Source organism: Aotus nancymaae, unplaced genomic scaffold, assembly GCF_030222135.1.
Source record: "Aotus nancymaae isolate 86718 unplaced genomic scaffold, 86718_ANA_hifiasm-v0.15.2.pri h1tg000018l, whole genome shotgun sequence".
In the NCBI taxonomy this organism is placed as follows: domain Eukaryota; kingdom Metazoa; phylum Chordata; class Mammalia; order Primates; family Aotidae; genus Aotus; species Aotus nancymaae.
In genome coordinates this window covers 15,941,844-15,966,369 of record NW_026988430.1, presented here as the reverse complement: position 1 = coordinate 15,966,369, position 24,526 = coordinate 15,941,844, and the positions used below count along the sequence as shown (strand labels likewise).

The 24,526-nt window shown below is 39.1% G+C and overlaps 1 protein-coding gene across 1 annotated transcript in view; it reads right to left on the bottom strand.

Annotated features, from left to right (window-relative positions):
* Positions 1-1,228: 1,228 nt before the first annotated feature.
* The window catches only part of MYH8 (myosin heavy chain 8), a 31,735-nt gene continuing 8,437 nt past the window's right edge, over positions 1,229-24,526 (bottom strand). Inside the window, exons 12-39 of the mRNA XM_064378308.1 lie at positions 23,825-23,943; positions 23,592-23,741; positions 22,321-22,491; positions 20,775-21,084; positions 20,593-20,660; positions 19,112-19,199; positions 18,910-19,027; positions 18,448-18,571; positions 18,215-18,351; positions 16,206-16,461; positions 13,127-13,369; positions 12,859-13,035; positions 12,635-12,780; positions 12,457-12,547; positions 11,979-12,368; positions 11,435-11,561; positions 10,675-10,793; positions 10,351-10,547; positions 8,829-9,012; positions 8,579-8,744; positions 8,356-8,480; positions 6,959-7,267; positions 6,076-6,279; positions 4,326-4,451; positions 4,065-4,235; positions 3,812-3,916; positions 2,965-3,060; positions 1,229-1,501 (exon numbers count right to left, since the gene is read on the bottom strand). Coding sequence (XP_064234378.1) covers positions 1,352-1,501; positions 2,965-3,060; positions 3,812-3,916; positions 4,065-4,235; positions 4,326-4,451; positions 6,076-6,279; positions 6,959-7,267; positions 8,356-8,480; positions 8,579-8,744; positions 8,829-9,012; positions 10,351-10,547; positions 10,675-10,793; positions 11,435-11,561; positions 11,979-12,368; positions 12,457-12,547; positions 12,635-12,780; positions 12,859-13,035; positions 13,127-13,369; positions 16,206-16,461; positions 18,215-18,351; positions 18,448-18,571; positions 18,910-19,027; positions 19,112-19,199; positions 20,593-20,660; positions 20,775-21,084; positions 22,321-22,491; positions 23,592-23,741; positions 23,825-23,943 — 4,667 coding nt within the window. The 3' untranslated portion in view covers positions 1,229-1,351. The remainder of the gene's footprint in view (positions 1,502-2,964; positions 3,061-3,811; positions 3,917-4,064; positions 4,236-4,325; positions 4,452-6,075; positions 6,280-6,958; positions 7,268-8,355; positions 8,481-8,578; positions 8,745-8,828; positions 9,013-10,350; positions 10,548-10,674; positions 10,794-11,434; positions 11,562-11,978; positions 12,369-12,456; positions 12,548-12,634; positions 12,781-12,858; positions 13,036-13,126; positions 13,370-16,205; positions 16,462-18,214; positions 18,352-18,447; positions 18,572-18,909; positions 19,028-19,111; positions 19,200-20,592; positions 20,661-20,774; positions 21,085-22,320; positions 22,492-23,591; positions 23,742-23,824; positions 23,944-24,526) is intronic.

Genomic DNA, 24,526 nt, shown 5'->3' with positions numbered 1-24,526 from the left:
TCATTTTTTATCCTTTTTGTTCAGTAGGCTCCTAACTAGTTTCCCAGTTTCTGTCTTTTCTCCCTTAGTTTATTCTCAACACAGCAGCCAGAGTGATTCTTTTAAAATGTATGTTAACATTACCCTGCTCAAAATCCTCCAAAGCTTTCCCACTTCACTCTGAATGAAGGCAGAAGTCCTTAGAGTGGCCCAGGGGCCCTACATGATCTGGCCTCCTGTTATGCTTCTGTTATGCCCTAACTGTCTTTATCTTGCTCCTTCCCTACCTGCCCTTGCCTTCGGGCCTTTGCGTTTTCTGTTGTTCTCTGCCTGGACATGCTGTGTGCTCATACACTCACTTGGTTTACTCTCCTGCTTCTTTCAGGTTGCTGCTCAAATGTCTTCTTACCAGAGAGGCCTTCCTTCACTACTCTCTATAAAATAGTAAATGTGGCCGGGTGCGGTGGCTCACCCCTGTAATCCCAGCATTTGGGAGGCTCAGGTGGGTGGATCATGAGGTCAGGAGATCAAGACTATCCTGGCCAACACGGTGAAACCTCGTCTCTACTAAAAATACAAAAATTAGCCGGGTGTGGTGGCAGGCACCTATAGTCCCAGCTACTCAGGAGGCTGAGGCAAGAAAATCGCTTGAACCCAGGAGGTGGAGGTTGCAGTGAGCTGAGATCACACCACTGGCAACAGTGTGATCTCAGCCTGGCAACAGAGTGAGGCTGTCTCAGAAAAAAAATAAAAAATATAGTAAATGCTTCCCTCCTACTTTTTAATTTCCCATTAGCACTTATCATCTGGTACATTACATAGTAACAAATTTATTTATTGCTTTTCTTTCCTTGTGGAATATAAGTTCCTAGAGAGCAGAAAGTACATTTTGTTCATTGCTGTAGGCACAGAACTTAAATAGTTCTGGCACATAGTAGGTGCTCAGTATCTATTTGTGGAGTAAATGAATGGGCCCATCTGGAGGGGCAGCCTCAGGGAGTGTTTTTCTTAGTAATTTGTAACAATCTAGAGAGATGTAATGAAAACAAGCTCAGCAAAAGATACTTGTGTGTGTGTTGTGGGGGTGGGGGGTGTGAAGTGGTGGGAAAGGGATTGTTGTATGGTTCTGAAGGTACAAAATACTGAATGCTCTGCAAAGCCATCTATAATATTAAGATATTAATAGCTAGGTGAGAACTGTGAGCATAAATAGCTTTGCAAGTGAAAAATCAAAGTCCAGTTTAGTGTATAAATTTAATGTAGTTTTTATTTATTCAGCTTTAAGAGGAAAATAAACATCATATAGCAAGTGACCCAAAATAGCACATTTTGTGCCTTTCTTCAGCCACTTGCTAGCATCAGGCAGGTGTATTTACTCTGCACTGATTTTTGTGTGAACCTCCCGGCTCTTCACTCGCAATTTGTTGACCTGGGACTCAGCAATGTCAGCCCGTTCCTCGACCTCCTCCAGCTCGTGCTGTAGTTTGCGGCATTTAGCTAGATTAGCATTGGATTGTTCCTCCTGAGAATAGAGGTAAAATTGTGAGAATTAGACTATGTGGTTCTCATTGCACTTATCATCAGACAGGATTAGTTTCTCAAATCAGGTATTTCCTTCTTATGGTCTATTTAGCATATCTGACTTCAAATCTAGACAGAGTTTATAACTTCAACTGCAATTTTTACTTTAAAGAATGAAAGGAGAAATTGCTTTGAAGTGGAGGGGATAGTCCCATATAAAGCCCATACATCCTTTTATGATGTGTGTTCTGTGTGGAAAGGAGGAAGAGACCTCTATACCCTTATAGACTTCAGTAAGTAAATGTAAGGCCAAATTATAACTTGGGGAAATACCACTTATATGTGTGTGTATATATATAATATTATATATATAAAGTGGTATTTCCCCACTTTGTATATATTTATATATGATATTGTATATAAATATGTATAATATAAGATAATATATATATATAAAGTGGTGTATATATATAAAGTGGTATTTTATATATATATATATTTGCCATGTATTTTGACTCTAGTATATAAAGAAAGGGAAAAGGTGAGACTAGGAAGAAAGTCTCCCTCTGTTATTTGAGGGAGCCATTACCATTTGTGCCTCTCCTTTTTTTCTTTCCTTTTCTTCCTTTCTATTTATTTCCTACCTATCACATGTGTCTGGAAGAGTGGAAGGATAACCAGGAAGAGTCTAGGTACAGAATCTTTTAACATGTTCTTATAGTAGCTACAGCAAATATGGGGAGAAGAGCCCCCACTGATGACACTGATGACACTATTAGTGAGTGAAGAAATGGGGTAAAAGATTGATGTTTGGCTTTTGAGAAATTGATTTTTTTCTATATCTAGAGGGAAAGGAATATTTATGATGGTATTAATTAAAGTTCCTACTGTATATTATTTGTAGCTATCAAGTAAGTGAGTTGTTTGGAACTTTTCCCCTCGACCCTTACAAATTGCTTAATAATAAAAAATATCTTCGCCAGGCCTGGTGGCTCATGCCTGTAATACCAGCACTTTGAGAGGCCGAGGCTGGTGAATCACTTGGAGCCAGGAGTTCGAGACCAGCCTGGCCAAATGGTGAAGCCCCGCCTCTACTGAAAATACAAAAATTAGCCAGGTGTGGTGGCGCGTGCCTGTTGTCCCAGCTACTGGAGAGGCTGAGGCATGAGAATCGCTTGAGCTTGGGAGGCAGAGGTTGCAGTGAGCCAAGATCACGCCACTGCATTCCAGCCTGGGCAACACAGCAAGACTCTGTCTCAAAAGAAGAAAAAAAAAAGGTCTCTTTTTGAAGTCTTATTCTGTAATTTGGATTTGGGGGGCAAATTCATATTTATAAAGTCATCCCTCTTAAAATATTAGTGGTAGATTTTCACTTTGTCTTCTTTTTTATTGAGACATTCTTTTGAAACACTTTCTACTCCAAAAGAAATTTCCTTCTTTCCTCAAAGGCTTAAAGATACTTACAGCCTCCTCAGCTTGTCTCTTGTATGATTTCACCTTTGCCTGTAATTTATCTACCAAGTCCTGCAGCCTGAGAACATTCTTGCGATCTTCTTCAGTCTGAAAGGTTGAAAAAAAAAATCTGCATTCAATCCAAAGAAAAAAGCCTACTCTGGGTACTAAAATAAAATCATTTGGCATAATGGCAGGTGGACCTGGGGTAAACTCGATCAACTCTGAGATTTTCTTCATAGAATTAACAGTAGCACTCTTGTTAAATGTTTTGAGTGTACAGGCACTGTGTTAGTGATTGCACATATCTTCCCTAATCCTTACCTCCCTATCCTGGAAAACAGATGCTGTTACCCCTATTTTCAGGTAAAGGAACTGAGGTTTAGAGTTTTAAATTCAAGAAGCAAGAAAAGGCCAGGTGTGGTGGCTCATGCCTGTAATCCCAGCACTTTGGGAGGCTGAGGTGGGCGGATCACCTGAGGTTGGGAGTTTGACACCAGCCTGACCAACATGGAGAAACCCTGTCTCTACTAAAAATACAAAATTAGCCAGGTGAGGTGGTGGATGCCTGTAATCTCAGCTACTCAGGAGGCTGAGGCAGGAGAATCACTTGAACCCGAGAGGCGGAGGTTGCAGTGAGCCGAGAACATGTGTTCTTTACTCTCATGCTATTTTCTAAACTTCCGAAATCTAAAGGCCTCCCTAAGTTTAGTATAGGTCTGTGATAAGCAACTGTCTTTACTGCTTATATGTACTGAGTTAATGTGTATTTGTTTGTGAGTGGCATATAAATAGTCATAAGGTTTCAATTTCTTTCTGGGCAGGAAGACTGGATATTCTGGAAGGCTATTCCCTTTACCTGGTAGGTGAGTTCTTTTACTCGTCTCTCATGTTTCCGTAAACCTTTAACAGCCTCTGCGTTACGTTTCTGTTCATTTTCAACCTCTCCTTCAAGCTCACGTACCTGCAGCCAAGAAAAATACTTACGCAGTGAGTCTTGGGGATGGGTGTTCCCAGCCCCAGAACAGGATGGGAGTCTTGAGTAGGAAGAGAGAAAGGTAGAGAGAGTGCCCTTTTTCCCTTCCCAGATTGAGAGAGTTTGAGACACCCACCCTGGCCTCCAGTTTCTGGATCTGCTTCTTCCCGCCCTTCAGCGCCAGCTGCTCGGCCTCGTCTAGACGGAGCTGCAGGTCCTTCACTGTCTGTTCCAGGTTCTTCTTCATCCGCTCCAGGTGGGCGCTGGTGTCCTGTTCCTTCTTCAGCTCCTCAGCCATCATGGCGGCCTATTTAGGAAATAAATTAAGAAAGTAATGAAATTTGATGATAGCAGGTAGCATATGTGTGTCAGTAAGACAAATGTTCATCTTGCTCACATCAGTGATGGCCTTCTTGGCTTTCTCTTCTGCATTGCGTGATTCTTGGATTACTTCTTCCATTTCACTTTGGAGTTGGGAAACGTCATTTTCTAATTTCTTCTTGGTGTTGATGAGGCTGGTATTCTGTTAAAAATAGTGGAAATGCCTGTAATCCCAGCGCTTTGGGAGGCTGAGGCGGGTGGATCACAAGGTCAAGAGATCGAGACCATCCTGGTCAACATGGTGAAACCCCGTCTCTATTAAGAAATACAAAAAATTAGCCGGACATGGTGGCGCGTGCCTGTAATCCCAGCTACTCAGGAGGCTGAGGCAGGAGAATTGCCTGAACCCAGGAGGTGGAGGTTGTGGTGAGCCGAGATCGCGCCATTGCACTCCAGCCTGGGTAACAAGAGCGAAACTCCGTCTCAAAAAAAAAAAAAAAAAAAAAAAAAAAATTGGAAATTTACAAAATTTGCAGTTTGCCCTCTTGGAATTTTACAGGTATCTTATTTGTTGGTTTGTGCAGGGGACCTGCTGGCAACATTTCACTAAACTTTAATTATTTGTTCAGTGCAAAATGTTAATTATTTGCAAGGTTGGAACTCCTTTCCTTCCCCTTTCCCTAGTGTCTGTCTGATTTATGCGTAAGGACTTCCGAGGTCTAAGATTGCCTTTATTGGTATACATTAGTTAATTGTTCTTTCAGTTATATTTCAGTTAGACATCACTAGTTATTCTATCTCTAGGAGGTTGGAAATAGAAAAGAATAGATTCGTTTTGTGAGTGGCAGGCACTGAGAGTTTCTTGCTTAGGAGGAATCTGTTCTCTGTGAACTTTCATGATTTGTTTCCTTGAAGAGCACTGAATTTGTCTGATGAAAACATATTCTTAAGATTTCAACTCAGTGTTTCTCAGAGAGAAGCAATATTGTCTCAGTGGGTACTTGGAAATGTTTAGGGGCAGATATTTTTGGTTGTCAAAATGACTAGGGGGTGTTACTGCATTTAATGCCTGGGCAGGTCAGGGGTGCTAAATGTGCTGCAAGGCATGGGGGTCAGTGAACACAACAGTGCTAAACGCTTGAGTGCTCACGATAAGAAACACTGCAAGGAACATTTTCAGATTTTGGAGGCAACAGGTATCTTTACTCAATATTATTCTACCTCATGGTTTCCAAAATAATCTAAATAGCCAAACTTTATTTTTAAATAAAAAAAGTAATAACCGGCCGGGCGCGGTGGCTCAAGCCTGTAATCCCAGCACTTTGGGAGGCCGAGGCGGGTGGATCACGAGGTCAAGAGATCGAGACCATCCTGGTCAACATTGTGAAACCCCGTCTCTACTAATACAAAAAAATTAGCTGGGCATGGTGGCGCGTGCCTGTAATCCCAGCTACTCAGGAGGCTGAGGCAGGAGAATTGCCTGAACCCAGGAGGTGGAGGTTGCAGTGAGCCGAGATCGCGCCATTGCACTCCAGCCTGGGTAACGAGAGCGAAACTCCGTCTCAAAAAAAAAAAAAAAAAAAAAAAAAAGTAATAACCTTTTTTTTGGTGGGGGGTAGAAACCCTAAGAAAGAAACAGGAACACACAACACAAAAAAAAAATCCACATAATCCAATTACCCTAAGATAATGGCAATGAGTATTTTTCAGCATCTCCCCCATCCTTGTTTACATACACATATTTATACAAATTGAGTACTTCCGTGTTATAATTCTAATGCATCACCTACCAGTACACCAGCATTAGTTTGATGTGAGGGTCTCACCTGGGTGTGGAGGAGCTGGACACGCTCACTGGCATCCAGGAGCTCCTGCTCTGCGATTTTCCTGCTCCTCTCTGTCTGTTCCAGAGTGGCCCGCAGCTCCTCAATCTCAGCCTGCAGCAGGTTGGCTCTGCGCTCCATGATTGCCAACTGCTCCTTCAAGTCCTCCTGGCCCCGGAGAGCATCATCCAGGTGGAGCTGGGTTTCCTGTTAAGTGAAAAAAAGAAAAAGGTCTTAGGTGTTCTGAAGAGGATTTGAAGATCCCAGGAGATGAACTGGAAGCCTGCACTAGTGCCAGGAACAGAAGATGACATATGCCTGTCATTTGAATGCATCTGAGTATAGTTATGTCATTTTCTTAGGGTGAGAGAATTATCAGGAGACGTAGATTCTTGTTCTATTTCTGCCATTAACTGGTTATCGTTTCCTGTGTAAGTCACTAATGTCTGTCATTTGTGGAGGATTTTCCATATGCTCTACCCAGGACTTGACATCTGTTATTTCATTTGATCCTCACATAACTCTTTGAGGTGGGTAGTTTCATTCTTCTTTTGAAGAAGAAACAGAGGTTCTGAGAGGTTAAATACTTGCTTAAAATCAGGCAGCTAGTAAATGACAAAACTAAAACTCAACCTCAAGCCTGTTTGGGGCCTAAGTCTATCCACTTTCTTTCATATCATACTCTAATGTCTAGGCGTCTGTTTGTTATTCTACGTAACATTTTCTTAAAAAGATTATGTTCTATGCGTATTTAATTCAGCTCCCTTTGTGCTGTCAGCCGTATAATTTGTTAAGAGAGAAAAAGGATGGTTTAACAAGGTGTTTGGGAAATGGAAGACAGGTACTTTCCCTGCTTAATCTGGGAGGCTAATGTGGACCCACTTACCTTCAAGATTCCTTGGGTGTTCCTGTAGTTCCTTAAACTCTCTGCAGCTAAGCGATTGGCATGGTTCAGCTGGATTTCCATTTCATTCAGATCTCCTTCCATTTTCTTCTTGACTCTCAGAGCATCATTTCTGCTTCTAATCTCTGCATCCAGTGTGCTCTGTATTGTCTCCACGACTCTAATGTGGTTTCTCTTCAGCTGATCAACTTCCTCATCTTTTTCTGCAATTTTTCTATCAACTTCAGACTTGACTTGGTTTAACTCAAGCTGGATACGCAGAATCTTTCCTTCTTCATGTTCAAGAGATGCCTTAACAAAACAGTCATCAATTAATAATGGAGAAGAACTGGAGTATTTGGAGTATATTCCCTCATGAGGCAAACTCTTGTTAATATCAGTTTGTCTAATCTTACAAAGTATAATACAGTAGTTCTGGGAATCTTCTAGGTAAATCATTATTTTGTTTATTTAGTGGCAGATTATATAGGGCAGCTTTGCAATAAAGATGCTTTGTGCTATACAAATATTCATATTAGTACTTATAAAATTATATAATTAAATTCATGTATAGTAAATATGAACTCTCAATCTGTTTTATAAATTAAAATGTTCTTGTGTGATATACTAAGCCCTGGCCTAGAAACTGTCAGGTTTTTTTTTTTATTTTATATATATATATATATATATATATATATATATTTTTTTTTTTTTTTAAGATGGGGCCTCACAATGATGGCCAGGCTGGTCTTGAACTCCTGAGCTCAGGTGATCCACCCACCTTGGCCTCTCAAAGTGCTAGGATTACAGGTGTGAGCCACCGCACCCGGCCAAAACTGTCAGTTTTAAAATATATTAATTTTTTTCTGATTACATAATAAATGTGCATTGTATAATGTGGGGGCAATACATAAAAACAAAGGAAAAACTACCTGTTGCTCCCCAAGTAAGAGATAAACATTTTAATGTGGTGTATTTTTTCTAGTCTTTTTTCGTACTTCTATATATTTTTACATAATCAAAATTATATTGTATATGCACATTTGTGTCTTTAAAAATTACCACCTACTGTAAAATATTTTTCCAAAATAATCATATTTAGTGACTATATAAAATTTCATCATATGGCTGTTGTATAATGTACTTACTTTTGTTCTTAGATTGGACATCTTCGTCTTAAAGCTTTACTCTATTTGACATTTTTTTGGGAGAGGACTAAATCTCAGAAATAGAATTGCTGAGTCAGAGTATTCACATTTTTAAGGCTTTTGATAACTATTGCCAAGTTACCCTTCGTAAAGGTCCTTTGAGTTTAAATTATCACTAGCCTCACTTTTCTGTTTTTTTTTTACTGATGTTTCTCTTTGTTTTTCCATAACATAATACAGGATAATGCTTACCTCTGCTTCCTCTAAAGCAGCCTGAATTTCACATTTCTCTTGTTCTACTTGCTTCTTTATTTTCTCCAATTCATGAATTTGCTTTCCTCCCTCTGCAATCTGCTCAGTGAGGTCAGAAATCTCCTCTGTGGTTGAACAGACAAGAGAGATGTGGTCAGAAAGATGGCAACATGGAAAGGTCCTCTCAGGGATATATGGGGTAGGAAGGACGGTGAGGACTCACGTTGTAAGTTCTTATTTTCTCTTCTTAGCGTTTCAAGTTGATCCAGGGATTCCTCATATGCATTCTTCACCTTGAACAGCTCAGTGCTAAGAGAACGGGACTCCTTCTGGGAGGCCTCAAGTTCAGCTTGAGTTTCCTCATACTTCTGTTTCCATTCTGATAGGACCTGAAAAGCAATAAATCATTAGTTGATGCAGGGAGAAACAAAGACCAAGTAAAACACTCTTAAAGTTTAAGCAGTCTGGGCCACCTTGTCGAAGTTCCTTTGCTTCTTATCAAGAGCTGCACAGGCTGCATTAGATCTTTCCACATCAAGCATGAGGTCTTCAACTTCATTCTGGAGTCGCTGCTTCGTTTTTTCAAGGGAAGCACACTTGGCGTTCACAGCTTCTACATGTTCCTCAGCTTCCTGCAGGCGCTGGGCCAGCTTCCTCCTGAAAAGTTAGCCAGGCAGTCAGGAGAATGGCCAAGATCAGAAGCAAATGATGACCTCCTTTGTTCCTTTTCACAGTCCTGTTTTTTTTTTTCACTTTTCTTTTTTATTTTTGAGAGATGGAGTCTTGCTCTGCTGCCCAGGCTGGAATGCAGTGGCATGATCTTGGCTCACTGCAACCTCCACCTCCCGGATTCAAGCAACTCTCCTGCCTCAGCTTCTCAAGTAGCTGGGACTACAGTCACGTACCACCACGCCCAGCTGGTTTTTGTGTTTTTTTTTTTTTTTTTTTAGAAGAGACAGGGTTTCATTATATGTTGGCCAAGCTGGTCTCAAACGCCTGACCTCAGGTGATCTGCCTGCCTTGGCCTCCCAAAGTGCTGGTATTATAGGTGTGAGCCACTGTGCCTGGCCACAAATCCTATTTCTATACTGGCAAATAACATATGATTTCAAAATTGTGGTAGCCAGAACTGCGTTCTAGATTGGTAAACTGTATGGAGAGGTCCAAAGTGGTGAAGAGTTGGAAACAAGTCCTTGAAATATTGAATTCTTAGAGGCTGCTGTTGGTGCTGCCATTGTATGTGCCTTACTACCTAAGTAACTCAGGATTTTCAAGACTTCTGATTGAGTATGACTGTGGAAAATGATTAGCCAGGACAGTCTTTCTGTTTGATGTATATCCATTCTCACTCCAATACAAATTTGAGGTTAACTAGGCATTTTACTGACCAGAAATGTACTGAGAATATTCATTTGCTTTCTCAGACTTTGCATTCCATTTTATGTAATTTTGTCCCTAGAGAATAGCCAGTTTCTTCTAATCATTGTATTTCGAAAATCTCCCCAGGGAAAGAAACTGATAGATAAATCTGGACAATTCATGCAGTTTAAACAAAGGCAGGTTTTGTTCCCTTCTGAATTGTCTACATTCTCAGTTCATTTTCCGTTGTGTGCCAAGTACACATCCTTAGGGCAGAGAAAAGCCTTCCGCTTAATGCTCAAGGAGATCTACTTGAAAGTCTTCGTTTGTCTATATGCAGACTAAGGCTTTACTTTATTTAGGCCAACCCTAAATATTATGTATGGTCTTGTGGTCTCCAGTGTGAGTTTTAAGAGTCATGTTTTCTACTCAGTGCTTAAGAAGGTGGGCTGTGGCATCAGAATGACAGGTTCCAAACCCATCTGTGCCATTTATTTAGGAAATACCATATATATATAAAATACTTGACTCAGTATGCACTCAATAAACGTTAGCTTTTGCTATTGTTATGTTATCATCATCGTAAATATCACAGCTGCTTCTGGGATTTCCTTTTGTAGAGTTCACAACACATACTTGGCCTCCTCCAGCTCCTCTGTGCGCTGGATGGCGTCCGTCTCATATTTGGTCCTCCACTGGGCAACCTCAGTGTTGGCCTTGGACAGCGCCCTCTGCAGCTCAGCTTTGCCTTCCTGCTCTTCCTCATACTGTTCCCGCAGCAGGTCGGAGTCGTGGCGGGAGGACTGCAGGGCGTGTGCCAGGGCATTCTTGGCCTGCAGAAGTAGCAGTTCAGTGACATAAATTTATGTATTCAGTAATATTTAACTTATACATACCAAGTAGAGCCTAATTGGGCATGTTTAGATTTTGTTAGTCAAAAAGATCTTTGACAAAACTCACTTTAGTTTCTTCCTCTAGTTGACGTTTCAGCTCTTCAATCTGCTGAGTAGATGCTTGCTTGCTCCTTGAAAGCTGAGAGACTAAAGCATCTTTCTCATCTAATTGTCGGGAATATTCACCTAGGAATAATAGATGTAAGGGAATTTTTTACTGGCATAAAAATAAGCCTAAACCTTTTATATTTATATATACATATGTGTGTGTGTGTGTGTGTCACACACACACACACACACAAGTTGCATATTCCTTATCTGAAATGCTTGGGACCAGAAATATTTCAGATTTCGGATTTTTGTTTGATTTTAGAATATTTGCATGACATTTACTAGTTCAGTATCCTTAATCCGAAAATCTAAAATCTGAAATGTTGCAGTAAGTGTTTCTTTACGACATCATGTCAGCACTCAGTTTTGAATTTTGGAGCATTTCAGATTTTGGATTTTCAGATTAGGGATACTCAACGTGTGTGTCTGTGTGTGTGTGTGTGTCTGTGTGTGTGTCAGATGTGTTTAATTTACACTTCATCTGCTTCTAAGCATTTTTATAGAACTGGTTAGAAACGGAGATTTAAAAGCATCATTGCCATAGGAGTTTGCAAATAAACTTGTCTGTTCAATCTAGCTTTCTTTCCTTTTTGACCTTCTTAGCAAACTGATCGTTTGCTTATCTTTCTTTTAAGTGCGAGTATTGCTATTATTAAAACCCCTAGAGTTCTTTTTATTTAGTCCATGGTTTTGGGACTCAGAGAAGATGTCTTTACCCGCTTCTGTCTGCAGGCGCGCCCTCTGTGCTGTGAGGTCATTGATCAGCCGCTGCTGCTCTTCTTCCTTGGTCTTAAGTTCACTCACTTGATCTTCTAGGGTGCGGCACATCTTTTCAAGGTTTCCCTACACGATATGTAGCAGTGAAAGATGAGACACTGAATGCAATAAAAAAGGTTAAAACTTTATTCTTAAAATATTTTTACAGTAAATAAATTCATGTCAAGTGTGAGTAGAAAGTTAGGACATGAACTCTGTGGAACATGCAAGAATTTAGGCATAGTGAGTGCATAATGTGCCTAAAGTGGTCGTTGTTGGAGACCATTCATTTATTCCAATGGTATTGACACTCGCTTAAAGTGGATTTTGAAATCATCTTAATAGATCATAAACAGCATTTAAAAAAATAAAATAGAATGGGATATATTAGGTTAGAAAATATTTGAGTAGTGTTCTAAAATGCCTGCAAGCAATGTTTAGTGATAGAGAGCAATGGGTGTTCTTATGGATGATTACCCTAATCATTTAGAGAGTATTGGGTACCTTGGCTTTGGAAATGGCCTCTGCGTTACTGCTGAGGTCATCAATCTCCATCTTCAGCTCACTCTTCTCCTTCTCCAGCTTCTGTTTGACCCGCTGCAGGTTGTCAATCTGCTCCCCAAGTTCAGCCATACTGTCTGCGTGCTTCTTCCGAAGAGCAGCCGCTGTCGCTTCATGCTGCAGGGTGGCCTCCTCCAGGTCCCTATGCAGTTTCTGAAACTCAGCCTCCCGCTTCTTGTTCAATTCTATCTGAGCAGAAGTTGCCCCACCAGCTTCTTCCAGCCTCTCACTGATATCCTCCAGTTCCCGGGAGAGGTCAGAGTGCTGCTTCTCTGCTTTGGCTCGGGAGGCCCGCTCTGCCTCGATTTCTTCCTCCAGCTCTTCAATTCGGGCCTGGGAACAAAAGAAGCACATTAACATAAACTCATCTCAATTCGGTGTTTTTTTGGTGTGCAGAAAAAATAGAGGTGAGTTGACTCACCTGCAACTCTTTGATCTTCTTCTGTAGTTGAATTTCTACAGCTTGCTCATCTTCAATTTTGCTTATCAAATTGCCAATTTCAAATTCTTTCCTTTAGACAGAAGAACAAGATGCATTTAATACTCATATGAACTGAAAGATGGTATCACATAGAAGTTTTTTTCTAAAAACCTCCTACTTTTTAAGCTTTTCATCAAGTTGCTGTTTGTCATTTTCTATATCCATTGTGGATTCTTGGGCCAATTTCAGGTCACCCTCCAGTTTCCTCTTTGCTCTTTCTAGATCCATTCGAAGCTTCTTTTCTTGTTCCAGAGACCCTTCAAGCTAATAAGAAAGTAAATATGGTAAAAATTAAAAGTGTATTAAAAAAATCTTTCAAAGGGATATTAAAAATGTGCTTACATCATCCACTTGCTGTTCCAGCTTGCTTTTAGCTTTGGTCAGTGTGTTGACTTTGTCCTCCTCTGCCTGCAGGTCATCCAGGGTCTGCTGGTGAGCCTCCTGGAGAGCCTTCTTTTCCTTGGTCAGCTTAGCGATGGTTTCATCCAGACCAGCCATCTCTTCTGTGAGGTTTTTCACCTATAAAGGTGAAGAAAGCAGCTTAGTTGCTATAAAGCAGCTTAGCTGGGTGGCAGAACCTCAATATAGGATTATAGAATGTGATTGATACCTTGTTCTCTGTGGCATGTTTCTCCTTCTCAACCTTGGCCAGTGTCAGCTCAAGGTCATCAATGTCTTTCTTGAGCTCTGAACATTCATCCTCCAGTTTCCTCTTCTTGGCTGTCAGCTCAGCATTGATCTCTTCCTCCTCCTCAGCTCTTTCAGTCACCTCTTTGATTTTGGCCTCAAGTTGGATTTTGTTTTTAATCAGTTGCTCACATCTTTCCTCTGCATCAGCCAAGCTATCTGCTTCCTGTGGAGAGATGATATTTAGAGTCAGTTACTTATTTTGAAACTTGTTTTTTATGCAAAAATAAGTGTTTTATTGAATTCTGTTGAATTTTTCAGTATGAATATAAATTTAATTAATTGAACATTATTACATAGTCTGGAGAAATGCAGTTTATTAGAAGTGAGACTATAGCTTTAGAAGCAACTAGTTTGCAAAGTTACTGGTTTGGAGCTATTGAGTATTTAAAAAATAATTTGTAGAAGAGTGGAAAGACTTCTAAATAGGACAAAAAGAAGCCCGAGTTCTTGTCCCAGTATTGTTTTTATATGTATGACTTTGGGCAAATTGCTTTATTCCTCTTATTCTCAGTGTTGTTTTTTACATATTTCAAAGGGGGTTGGAATAAATGATTGCTAAGAGCTTTTCAGCTGTAATATTGAAAGACTTTGATTTAGTTATATTGGTTAGTTTTGATTTTGATCATTCCCTGGCCTTCTCAAACCACTAATTGCTAGGCTGTGTTGAAAAAAGAAAAAGAAGAAAAATAACTTAAATACATTTCCATGTAGTATTTTTTAATACACTAAAACCTTCCTGATAGTTCATACCATGCTATGATTGTTCAAAATTTAGATTTCCATGTAAAGAATTACCAATTAGTCTTAAGATGAATTTTGTTTTTTGAATGTTTTACGTCAACTTTTTATTTTGAAAAACGTTGAACTTACAGAATAGCTGTATGAATAATCTAATAAATTGCCATATACCATTTACCTAAATCCTCAGATTGTTAGCATTTCACTGTTTTTTTCTCTCTCTAAACACACACACGTATATGTACGTGCACACACACACCCACACACATACATACATACAACCTTCTCCTAAATAATTTTAAAGTAAATGGCAAATATCATGATATTTTAGCATTTCTCTCCTAAGAACATGAGCATTCTCCTATATAACTACAATAGTATAACTACAAATGAGAATATTATCACTGATACAATAATATTATCTAATATTTAGTCTATATTCAGGTTTCCCCAGTATCACAAAAATATTCTTTAACTTTTGTGGGTTTCACTGTTTTATTTTTATACACAATATGGGCACCAGGCCTAAACTGCAACATAATTTTCAGAGAGTTGTACAGTTGACTAGGCTAGAGGTTCTTCTGCCTAGGACAGTTCTAGTTAAGGAAAGATTGATGAACTGTTCTTAGCCCTTTCTGCTTTTGTGTTTTTGTTTGCTTTCATTTTCCTGTTCACCTTCTAAATCTGGTTAATGTGGAAAGCCTATGTTGAGCTCCTGAAATTTCGAAAATTTTCAAACCCATATGTCAAATTAGGAAAAAAAAATAGAATGAATAGTGATATATTATCAACCTAGATTCAGCAGTTGTTAAGTTCTCCCACATTTGCTTTGTCCATCCCATTTGTGGCCCTCTCCCCTCCCCCTGTAATTATAAAAATGAATTTTAGAATATATGAGAATGTGTAATTCTCAGAAACTGTATAGCTCAATAAAGTTTTTGTAAGTGACTAACTAAGGGATTCAAATAAAAATTAGTCCAGTCCCTAATTTATTAGGTTACCATGGCCTGGGGAATATTTTTTAACTTCCCAGTGTTTATTTTGTTCTCGTTTAAAAAACATTTAAGCGGAATATAATGGGGACTTACTGGGGGATTCTTTTTCTTTTTTTGAACTTTACTGCTTAATGTATTTATTTTTAATAGTGGTACGCTCAATATGTATTTACTCATTTACTGATGAGAACTGTGAAAAGATGTTAAGATAGGCTGTGGTCCCGTGCTTTGGAAAAATGTGACCTTCATATAAATGAAGGTATCGGAAGGAAAAGTTGAAAGTTGCTAAAATAATAAATAAAATGAACTATTCTTTTCATAGGTCAGATTATGATATTGTTAGGCTTGTTGAACTAAGGAAATGGGAGGTTATGTTTGGTCAGTGCTCCTGCCAAACCTGCTCCCCACCCTGACTGCCACTCTTTCCTGCACCAATAAACAGAGGCTAGGAATTAGATTTGTGTCAGAGGCAGAATCAGGAGGACGCATTGCTCTGCCTCACATGCTGGTAGTTCAGTTCCATTAAATAGAGATAGATTTATTGAGCTAAATCTTGGGGGTTGGGGAAAGGAGATACAGAGAGAAATAAGTCTTTCTGTAATTTAAATACAATCTCGTAGACTTGTGTTTAGAAAATACGGCTATACTTTTTTTTTTTTTTTGAGACAGAGTCTCATTTTGTCACCAGGCTCCAGGCTGGAATGCAGTGGCACAATCTCGGCTCACTGCAATCTCTGCCTCCCAGGTTCAAGCAATTCTCCTGCCTCAGCCTCCCAAGTAGCTGGGACTACAGGTGCACGCCACCACACCCAGCTAATTTTTGTATTTTTAGTAGAGACGGGGTTTCACCATGTTGGCCAAGATGCTCTCGATCTCTTGACCTCGTGATCCGCCCGCCTTAGCCTCCCAAAGTGCTGGGATTACAGGCTTGAACCACCACACCTGGCCAGGGCTATACTTCTAATGCTGGGCTGAAGTAGCCAAGGCAAAAGGGTGAAATATTTGACTGAGATGTGGGAGCTTGGCTTTAAGCTACTTCCTTCATAGCTGTTAAATTTTGTGATATTATTTGAACAAATTCTTCTATCTTTCCTTTTCCCGTTGTAACTTGGAAATAATTGTGCCTTTTCTTCCTCATAGAATATTGAAAAATAAATGCAGTATTAAAAACAGCAACTTGAGATTTTTTTTCAAGTAAAGAGATCATTTATGTGTCTCTCAAAAAAGCTTTAGTAACATGGTGCATTCAGAATATGGAGTACTCACAGATTGAACCTGGAGTTGCAGGTCATTTTTCTCTTTTAAGAGAGTGACCATTTTTTCCTCTAGCTCCTTCCTTTTTGCTTCTGATTTGGCAAGTTCATCTTTCGTTTTCTGAAATTCTTCCTTCATGGTGGCCATCTCTTTCTCAGTCTCTGCACTCTTGAGGAGAGGCTTAATCTTGAAGAAGAGTTTCATCCAGGGCCAGTGCTTGACGTTCATGAAGGCACGGACATTATACTGGATGCAGAAAAGTGCTTCTCTGCAATGACGTGAAAATATCAGTGTAGACTGATCCATCAGAGGCAATGTTACTGATACTTATCACATACAAATTTCCCTTTTAATGAATGCCCCTGACAAATAAATATGTCACATTCTCTATATATTATATGCAGGCTTTACATACACACATATACACACACACACATACACACATTCTCACGCTCACACTCATAGTAGCCCTTTGTATAAACCCTTTGCTAATGTGAGTACTGTTCATATTGAGCAGATATTTTGTGTTCTCAATCCCTATCAAACTAGCAAAGAAAGTGACTTTTGGGGTGAATACTTTGAATGTATAAGCAGCACATACCATTTGACATATTACAGTATTAGTGGTGGGCATGGCAATTGCATGTTGATTGTGCTGCCTATCTGTGGGCATAGGGATGTGAACTCTGAAATGGCATAGGTTGCTTTCTGAATTGCCCACCTAAACTGAGCTGATTTGTCATCTCTTCCTTGAAGTTGCTCCTCTTATTTTGAACAACACTGGATTATTCACTCTATAAACTTTCTTTGCTAGCTTCTTCAGATAATATACTGGCTTATCTCAAATTCTTTCAAGTGCCTCAGTCTTAACTGCTTAATTGGATTGTTTTTTATTTTTATTTTTATTTTTTTTGAGATGGAGTTTCGCTCTTGTTACCCAGACTGGAGTGCAATGGCGCGATCTTGGCTCACTGCAACCTCCACCTCCTGGGTTCAAGCAATTCTCCTGCCTCAGCCTCCCGAGTAGCTGGGACTACAGTCGTGCTCCACCATACCCAGCTAATTTTTGTATTTTTAGTAGAGACGGGGTTTCACCATGTTGACCAGGATGGTCTTGATCTCTTGACCTTGTGATCCACCCACCTCGGCCTCCCAAAGTGCTGGGATTACAGGCATGAGCCACCGTGCCCGGCCTTAATTGGATTGTTAATATTTGCAAGGCATTCTGCCTCTCTTGAGCTCCAAAATTTATTTTATTTAAAGAAAGTGAAAAATAGTAATAAAAGATATCCCTTCTGCAAACTATAGCCATAGACTGGCTAGGTTTGACTACCTTGTAACAATGTGTATGTTTCTTAAAGCTCGTTAAAATGGAAATTCTATCTCTATAGGTCCAATTTTTAAGACCTGTAACTCTGTGAAGGCAGATAACTTGACACAAACCATAATGTCCACACATGGGAAGACTCAGGAACACTTCCAGTGCAGGCCTAAATTAGTACAGGTGAGAAAAATGAATGCACAGTGTGTGTGTAAGTAGAGGGAATGCAGTAGTGTTGGGTGACCAGATAACTAGGTGAGGTTAGTTACAGAAAGGGGAAATGGAAGTTTTAAATTGGTAAATAGATAAATTAGGATGAGGGGAGAGATGAGATAAGGAGATAAGCAAATGAGAGAACAGTAGATAAGCAAATTGTTACCCTGGCTGGAAAAGGCTATGTGGTTGGAAATGATAGATGAGGTGGGGAATAGAGAGGGCCTTGATGGGCAAACAAGGCAACTGGCATGATGAAAATAGTGCTTACTGCAAAGTATTCCTTCTGCTGTATGTAAGATGGCTGGAGGTAGAAGAGAAGTTTTGAAGGGAATCCAAGTGTGAGAGCTGAAGCAAAGGCTGCCGTGTTGTAGGAATGAGTTGGGTGAGAGGAACTATTAGCCACAAAATGAAATAATTAATGAATGGAAAAGACTGATTGATAGTCCTTAAGGGACCTTGTAATTCTCATATGTATGGTTGTTACCTCCTTTGCAACATCTTCTGATATTCTACCCTCATTAGGAATCCCCTACAGACAGCTTGTGTTCTTGTTATAATCTGGGCCAATTTGTCATCTCTCATTTCTTCCAGAAGACCCAGAAGGCCAGCTTTGAAGAAAACCTGGAGAAAGAGAGAGTCACAAATCATCCCCCGACTGCAGGAGACACAGAAATGGCAGAAGGTACTTGGATCAGGTGTAAATAAATAACACTATACCTTGGTATGTCCAAATTTGTATTGAGTATGATCAATATCAATAGATGCAAGAAGTTTCTCAGAAGCCTTCTTGCTATCAATGAACTGTCCCTCTGGAATAGCACTTGCATTTAAAACCTTGTATCTGCTCAGTTAAACAAAGAATGGTTAGGAAAATGTGACCACATGCCAACCAAATGACACCAAAAAGAAATATCAACAAAAATCTGAGAGTAGAGGTAAAAGTAGAAAATCCAACTGTCCTTTAAGGTCAGAGAGTAAAACAATATGATTTTCTGTGGCATGCCTGCTTCCTGTTATTCTTCTAACCTGTTGTAGTATCCTACTACCACAAGACTATATTATTCAACTTCTTAATTTTTTAACATATACTAAGGATATGTGAAATAAAATGAACAGAGGACAACAATTAAGGTAGTAAAATATTCACCGTATTAATGAAATGCAACAAAGAAGACTGACCTTTGTTTGAAATCGCCATATAAGATTCTGCTTGGGAATCCTTTCCTGCAGATGCGGATGCCTTCCAGCACACCGTTACACCTCAACTGGTGCAGGACAAGTTCATGTTCCATTGCCCCTAAAAATAAAGCAGAGTACTTATTACTGGACATTTAGTTTTCAAACCTGGGCCTGTTTGATTATTTCACTCTCTGTGTCTTACCAGGAGTTTTGGTTTCATTGGGAATGATACACCGTACAAAGTGAGGGTGTGTGCTCCTCAGATTTGTCATCAATTTATTTAAATTTTCCTAGAAAACCAAACAAAGAATTTGATGAAAAAGTTCTATTTCAGGTTGTTTTTTGTAACTATATAAAATGAACCTAGACAGTCTTTTAACTACTAAGTATGAGTCTGTGAGGCTTCCGTTGCTCTGTATGTTGAAGCTCTCAAGAGTTCTAGCCTGCCAAATAACAAAAAGGCCAAAGTGCTTGGAAGGAATGCACATCTCCAAGGTATTCATTTGTAACACCAGGGATCTGTCTCATAAACAAACTGCAATTCAGTAACCTTGTGATGTACAAGGAAGGGTTCTCAACCAAGAATCACAAGACAGAGATTATGGCCTTGCTATGCCACTAATGAGCTGCCTGACTATAAAATCCCTTTTGTTTCTTTGGGCATCATCTGAGATGGTTGAGATTGTTTGTGAGGTCTATTTTGTCTCTCTCAGTACTAATAATTTTCACAGTAGCAGTTTACAGTGGTAACCTAAGTTAGGAATTGTACTAACTTTTGCTTTTCCTTCCTTGAGTGTATTATTCTCTGGGACCTCTTAACGTCTTGTGTTTTTTTTTTTTTTTTTTTTTTCCGTATCTCAGTTAACCATTAGGAAATTAAGAAAATAAGTAATGTGAGTTCCTAATTTTGAAAACATGTATGAAAACAAGTCAATGAAAGAAAAGTCTATTTGATAAGATAATGAAAATTGGTAGTGAGAAAGAAAAGGAACAAGAGTTGTTTTCTTGTTTAGATCATAGGTCGTATGTCTTGTCCGTATTTTAGTTTTATAAGGAATAAGACTTAGCCATACACATTTTGATTAAAAAGCCATTATTAGTCCAGATATAAGAGCCAGTTTTTAAGCTACATAGGAAAATTACATTATTTTATAGTGAAATTATTATTCTTTAATCTCAAGAGATATTTCGTATCTTAATGATCCATTTAAATCACTGGGCTTGGCTTTAGATGATTTTCATCTGTAATGAAAAATTAAATTCACCTCAGAGGACAAAGATATGTTTAGGTGAAAGATGTCATGAAAAGTGTATCTGAGGCTCATTCTCAAAGAGGAACTCAGGGACATTTTCAGAGGGCAACATTAGTGGAATAAGAATATGGCGTTCCACAGGGACAACTTTGAAGTTTAAATATACTTCTTTAGAAATCAACCTCTTTATATAATAAGAAAGTTTCTAAGGACATTTTGGCAATCCTGAATACATTAGATAATCATAATAAGGAATAATGGGTAGAGCATCTATTCCTATAGGAGTAGTATTTCTTTGGCTATACTCTAACGAGAGTGGATATTTGAAGTGATTCCTATTAACATTTTATTCTCTCATAATTTATTCAAAATCCTTAATTATAATAATTCATAGAAACCGAATAGATATTAAATTAAATATGTACTTTACCCTGAAAAGGGCAGACACAGTCTGGAAAGAAGAGCCCTTTTTCTTCGTACCTTTCTTCGCGCTGCTATCTTAGGTAAAAAGAAAACCCATCAATAAGAATAGAATATCAGAAGCTTATGTAAACATATATTATAACATTCTGTGAGAATGGGTTTAATTTAGATTAAGAGCACTGGAAGTACCTGCTTCAGCACTAGCATAGGTGGAGAAGAGACTGGCTAGAGTCTTCATTGCAGACTTCTGGTACAGCCCAACCACAGTGTCATTCAGGGGGTCCTTGTTTTTGTCCAGCCAGCCAGTAATGTTGTAGTCCACAGTGCCAGCATAGTGAATCAGAGAGAAGTGGGCCTCAGCCTTGCCTTTGACCACCTTGGGCTTCTGGAAGTTGGCTGACTTGCCCAGATGTTGGTCATACAGCTTGTTCTTGAAGGAGGTGTCTGTTGCCTTAGGGAACATGCACTCCTCTTCCAGGATGGAGAAGATGCCCAGTGGCTGAATTCAGAAAAGTAACATTGGTGTCAACCTAACTTCTCTCAAAAGATAGAGACATGGTGGCTGTCATTTGATTGAATTATGAGCACCTCTACTTAAATATATGTATGAAATAAACCAGGATCACAGTTCGAAGAAGTCCCTTGTTATCACTAGAATGACTTTTCCACCATTCTTCTCATATTCTATCTGTAGCATTATTTTCAATTAAAAGAATAGCTGGATACAAATGCCCTCAGCACAGCATGTTAAAATGTTACATATTATCACACTTTTTTCCTATTCAGAGAATAAATCTATTGTCAGGGTTTTTCTTTGCTATGGAAAGCACTTACTGACTTGTGATCTATGCAGTAATTAAACAGCATAAACAGCCAAATTTTATTAAAATATTTTGGGTATTTAATTTCTTTAAAATAGATTATAGGCCGAGCACAGTGGCTTATACCTGTAATCCCAACACTTTGGGAGGACAAGAGGAGGATCACTTGAACCCAGGAGTTCGACACCAACTTGGGCAACATGACAAAACAACTTGACACCAACTTGGGCAACATGACAAAACAACTTGACACCAACTTGGGCAACATGACAAAACACTCTCTCTACAAAAAATACAAAAATTAGCCAAGCATAGTGGCACACGCCTGTGGTCCTAGCTACTCAGGAGGCTAAGGAAAGAGGAGCGCTTGAACCTGAGGCCGAGGCTGCAGTGAGCTGTGATCACACCACTGTACTTCAGCCTGGGTGACAGAGTGAGACCCTGTCTCAAAAAATAAATAAATAAAATAGATTATGAAGTAGCATATGCAGTTTGACTTCTTGACTTTGAACAGATTAGCTTTCATGAAAGCACTAAATCTATCATGTGTGCATTAATTTTTATATGAAGAATGTTTTTATTGTGGACATTATGGATCATAATGGAGACAGATCAAGAGCTGATGAGGATAGCAGTTGTAGTGAAGCAGACCATCTCAAACAGGGTTTTCAGTGCTGCGTTAAAGTTGGATCTGATCCAGTATCAGAATAAGAATGGTTGGAACAAAACAGAAGTAAACACTGTCAGATCTTTCTCATGTAAAAGTTAAAAAGAGGAAGTCATTTCAAAACAGTAATTTTCCAGTTTGTTCAGATCACAAACCATTTGAGATTACAGTAATACTTTCTAGAATTGCTTGAGATTTCTGGGAAAGGTATCCTCGCAGTCTGCCCTTCTTTGGAAAGCAAACTGACCTTCTCAATGAGCTCAATGCAGGCAGCCAGGTCCATTCCGAAGTCAATAAACGTCCACTCGATGCCTTCCTTCTTGTACTCCTCCTGCTCCAGCACGAACATGTGGTGGTTGAAAAACTGTTGCAGTTTCTCATTGGTGAAGTTGATGCACAGCTGCTCCAGGCTGTTGAACTACACAAAATAGTAGATTTCCAACATCAAATGAGTTGTTATAGTAGTAAAATTCATTGCTGAAAATTTTTTTTATTAAAAAATGTGGAATGTAGTAATGAGATACAGTTCAAACTAACTGTTGTTCCTTCAGAAAGTGATCATTATTCACATGAGCCTTTCTCATGAATTCCAGGCATTGTTTAGGGTCCCAGATTTCAATGTTACAACAAGAGTTCTGGTAGAATTTACCTTTTCTCCTCTAAGATTCTATAGGCAAGAGTATACCTTAAAAGAGCAACCATGGTCCTGTATGTTATGGTTTAGATTCAAAGGTAAAGGGGAAAGGAGTTTATTGGAAAGCTTCACTTCTTTTACCACTCCCACTCTCCAATTCAAAATAAAGTTCACATTTTCACCTTTGGCTGTTATGTAATTAAGGAAAGCTGATCTTAAGATCTTTAATATAAAGGTCTTGACATATAAAGTGAAACCACCGGGCTAATTTTCTATTCATATCAGACATTTAGCAAGTACCCCTTGTTAGGTGTGTGAAAGCAGGGACCTGATATAGCGATCAAAGATCCAGAAGAGTCTTTGTAATATGTTACTTCTTTATTTTATGTATGGTGAAGCTGATGCTCTGGAGGTGAAATAGTTTGTGTAAAATAAATCTGGAAGAGGAGAGACTATCATCTGTTTTGGGCCTCTTCTCCTCTGTGAAAAAGCCTTGTGTATGGACCAAATGCTATAGATCTGGGTTGCTGTTCTGATTTGTCTTATGCAACTATGGGATCTTCAGCTAGTGCTTTGATTTCCCTGCATCTCAGTTTCTTCTGTATAAGTTGGGGGAATATTAGCTACTCCTTCTTGGCTTGTTTTGAAGATTAAATAAGGTAACGTTTTGAAGTCCCTAGGGTACACTGATGGCTCAGTGATTGTTAGCTATTATTATTAGTACATTATGTTACCTCCTGTTTTGGAGATAACCCTTGTTCTAGGTGTAGTGTTGGAGCAAGTAATATAGACACTATAAATGTGAATGAATAATGATAATACTTAATATACCAAACCCCACAATTACCTCCTTCTTAATTCTTATTAATTTGAAGATAACTCACATCAAAGATCTCAAAGCCAGCAATGTCCAAGACCCCGATGAAGTACTGCCTGGGCTGCTTGGTGTCCAGCTGCTGGTTGATGCGGGTGACCATCCACAGGAACATCTTCTCGTAGACGGCTTTGGCTAGAGCGCCCACCGCGTTGTACACCTTCACAGATAGTTTGTTGGTGTTTTTAAAGACATGCCATGAAGGCCTGGAATGTGTGTCATTCATTGAGGCCATGGACTTACCTGCTGCACAGTCTGGCCTTTGGTGACATATTCATTGCCAACCTTGACCCTAGGATAGCAGAGGGCTTTGAGTAGGTCTGCAGAGTTCAGACTTTGGAGATAGGCCGCCTTGTCAGCAACTGCAGAGACACAGTTCAGGACATGTTTCATGAAGGATATCCCCTTTTACCTAATCTTTCCATTTTTCTCCAATTCAATTTATTATTTAAATAAAAAATAATTCTATAAAAGGCCAAATGAGGTTCTCTAACCTTAAAGCATGTGGTTGCCATTAAATGGTTGATTGGTTATGCTGACCTTTAATGATTTATTGCAAGTAGTTTTTCAGAAGTTTTTCATCAACTGTAAACATATAATATATAATGTTTACTGCAGTCTTGCAGTCTTACAGTCTTTTATGAGAAGTAAAAGCCATAGTCTCTGTTTTTTAGACACATTAGGTGTAGTTGGAAGGATAAGATAAATATTCACTGTTAGAGAGGGTAAAAGTCAGAATATTTTGATTCTTATCTTAGTTTTTCCCCTCCCTATTAAACCTTGCTGGATTAATTTCTTTATCTGAAAATGTGGAGATTAAATTTTACTGGGTGATCCCTACAGAGTCCCTTTCTACAATTCTGTCAATGACTGTAATGTAAATAAATGCCATGTCAGGTACACCAGTAACTGCTGAAACGTTTCGAGGAAGAAGAAAGAATGTCA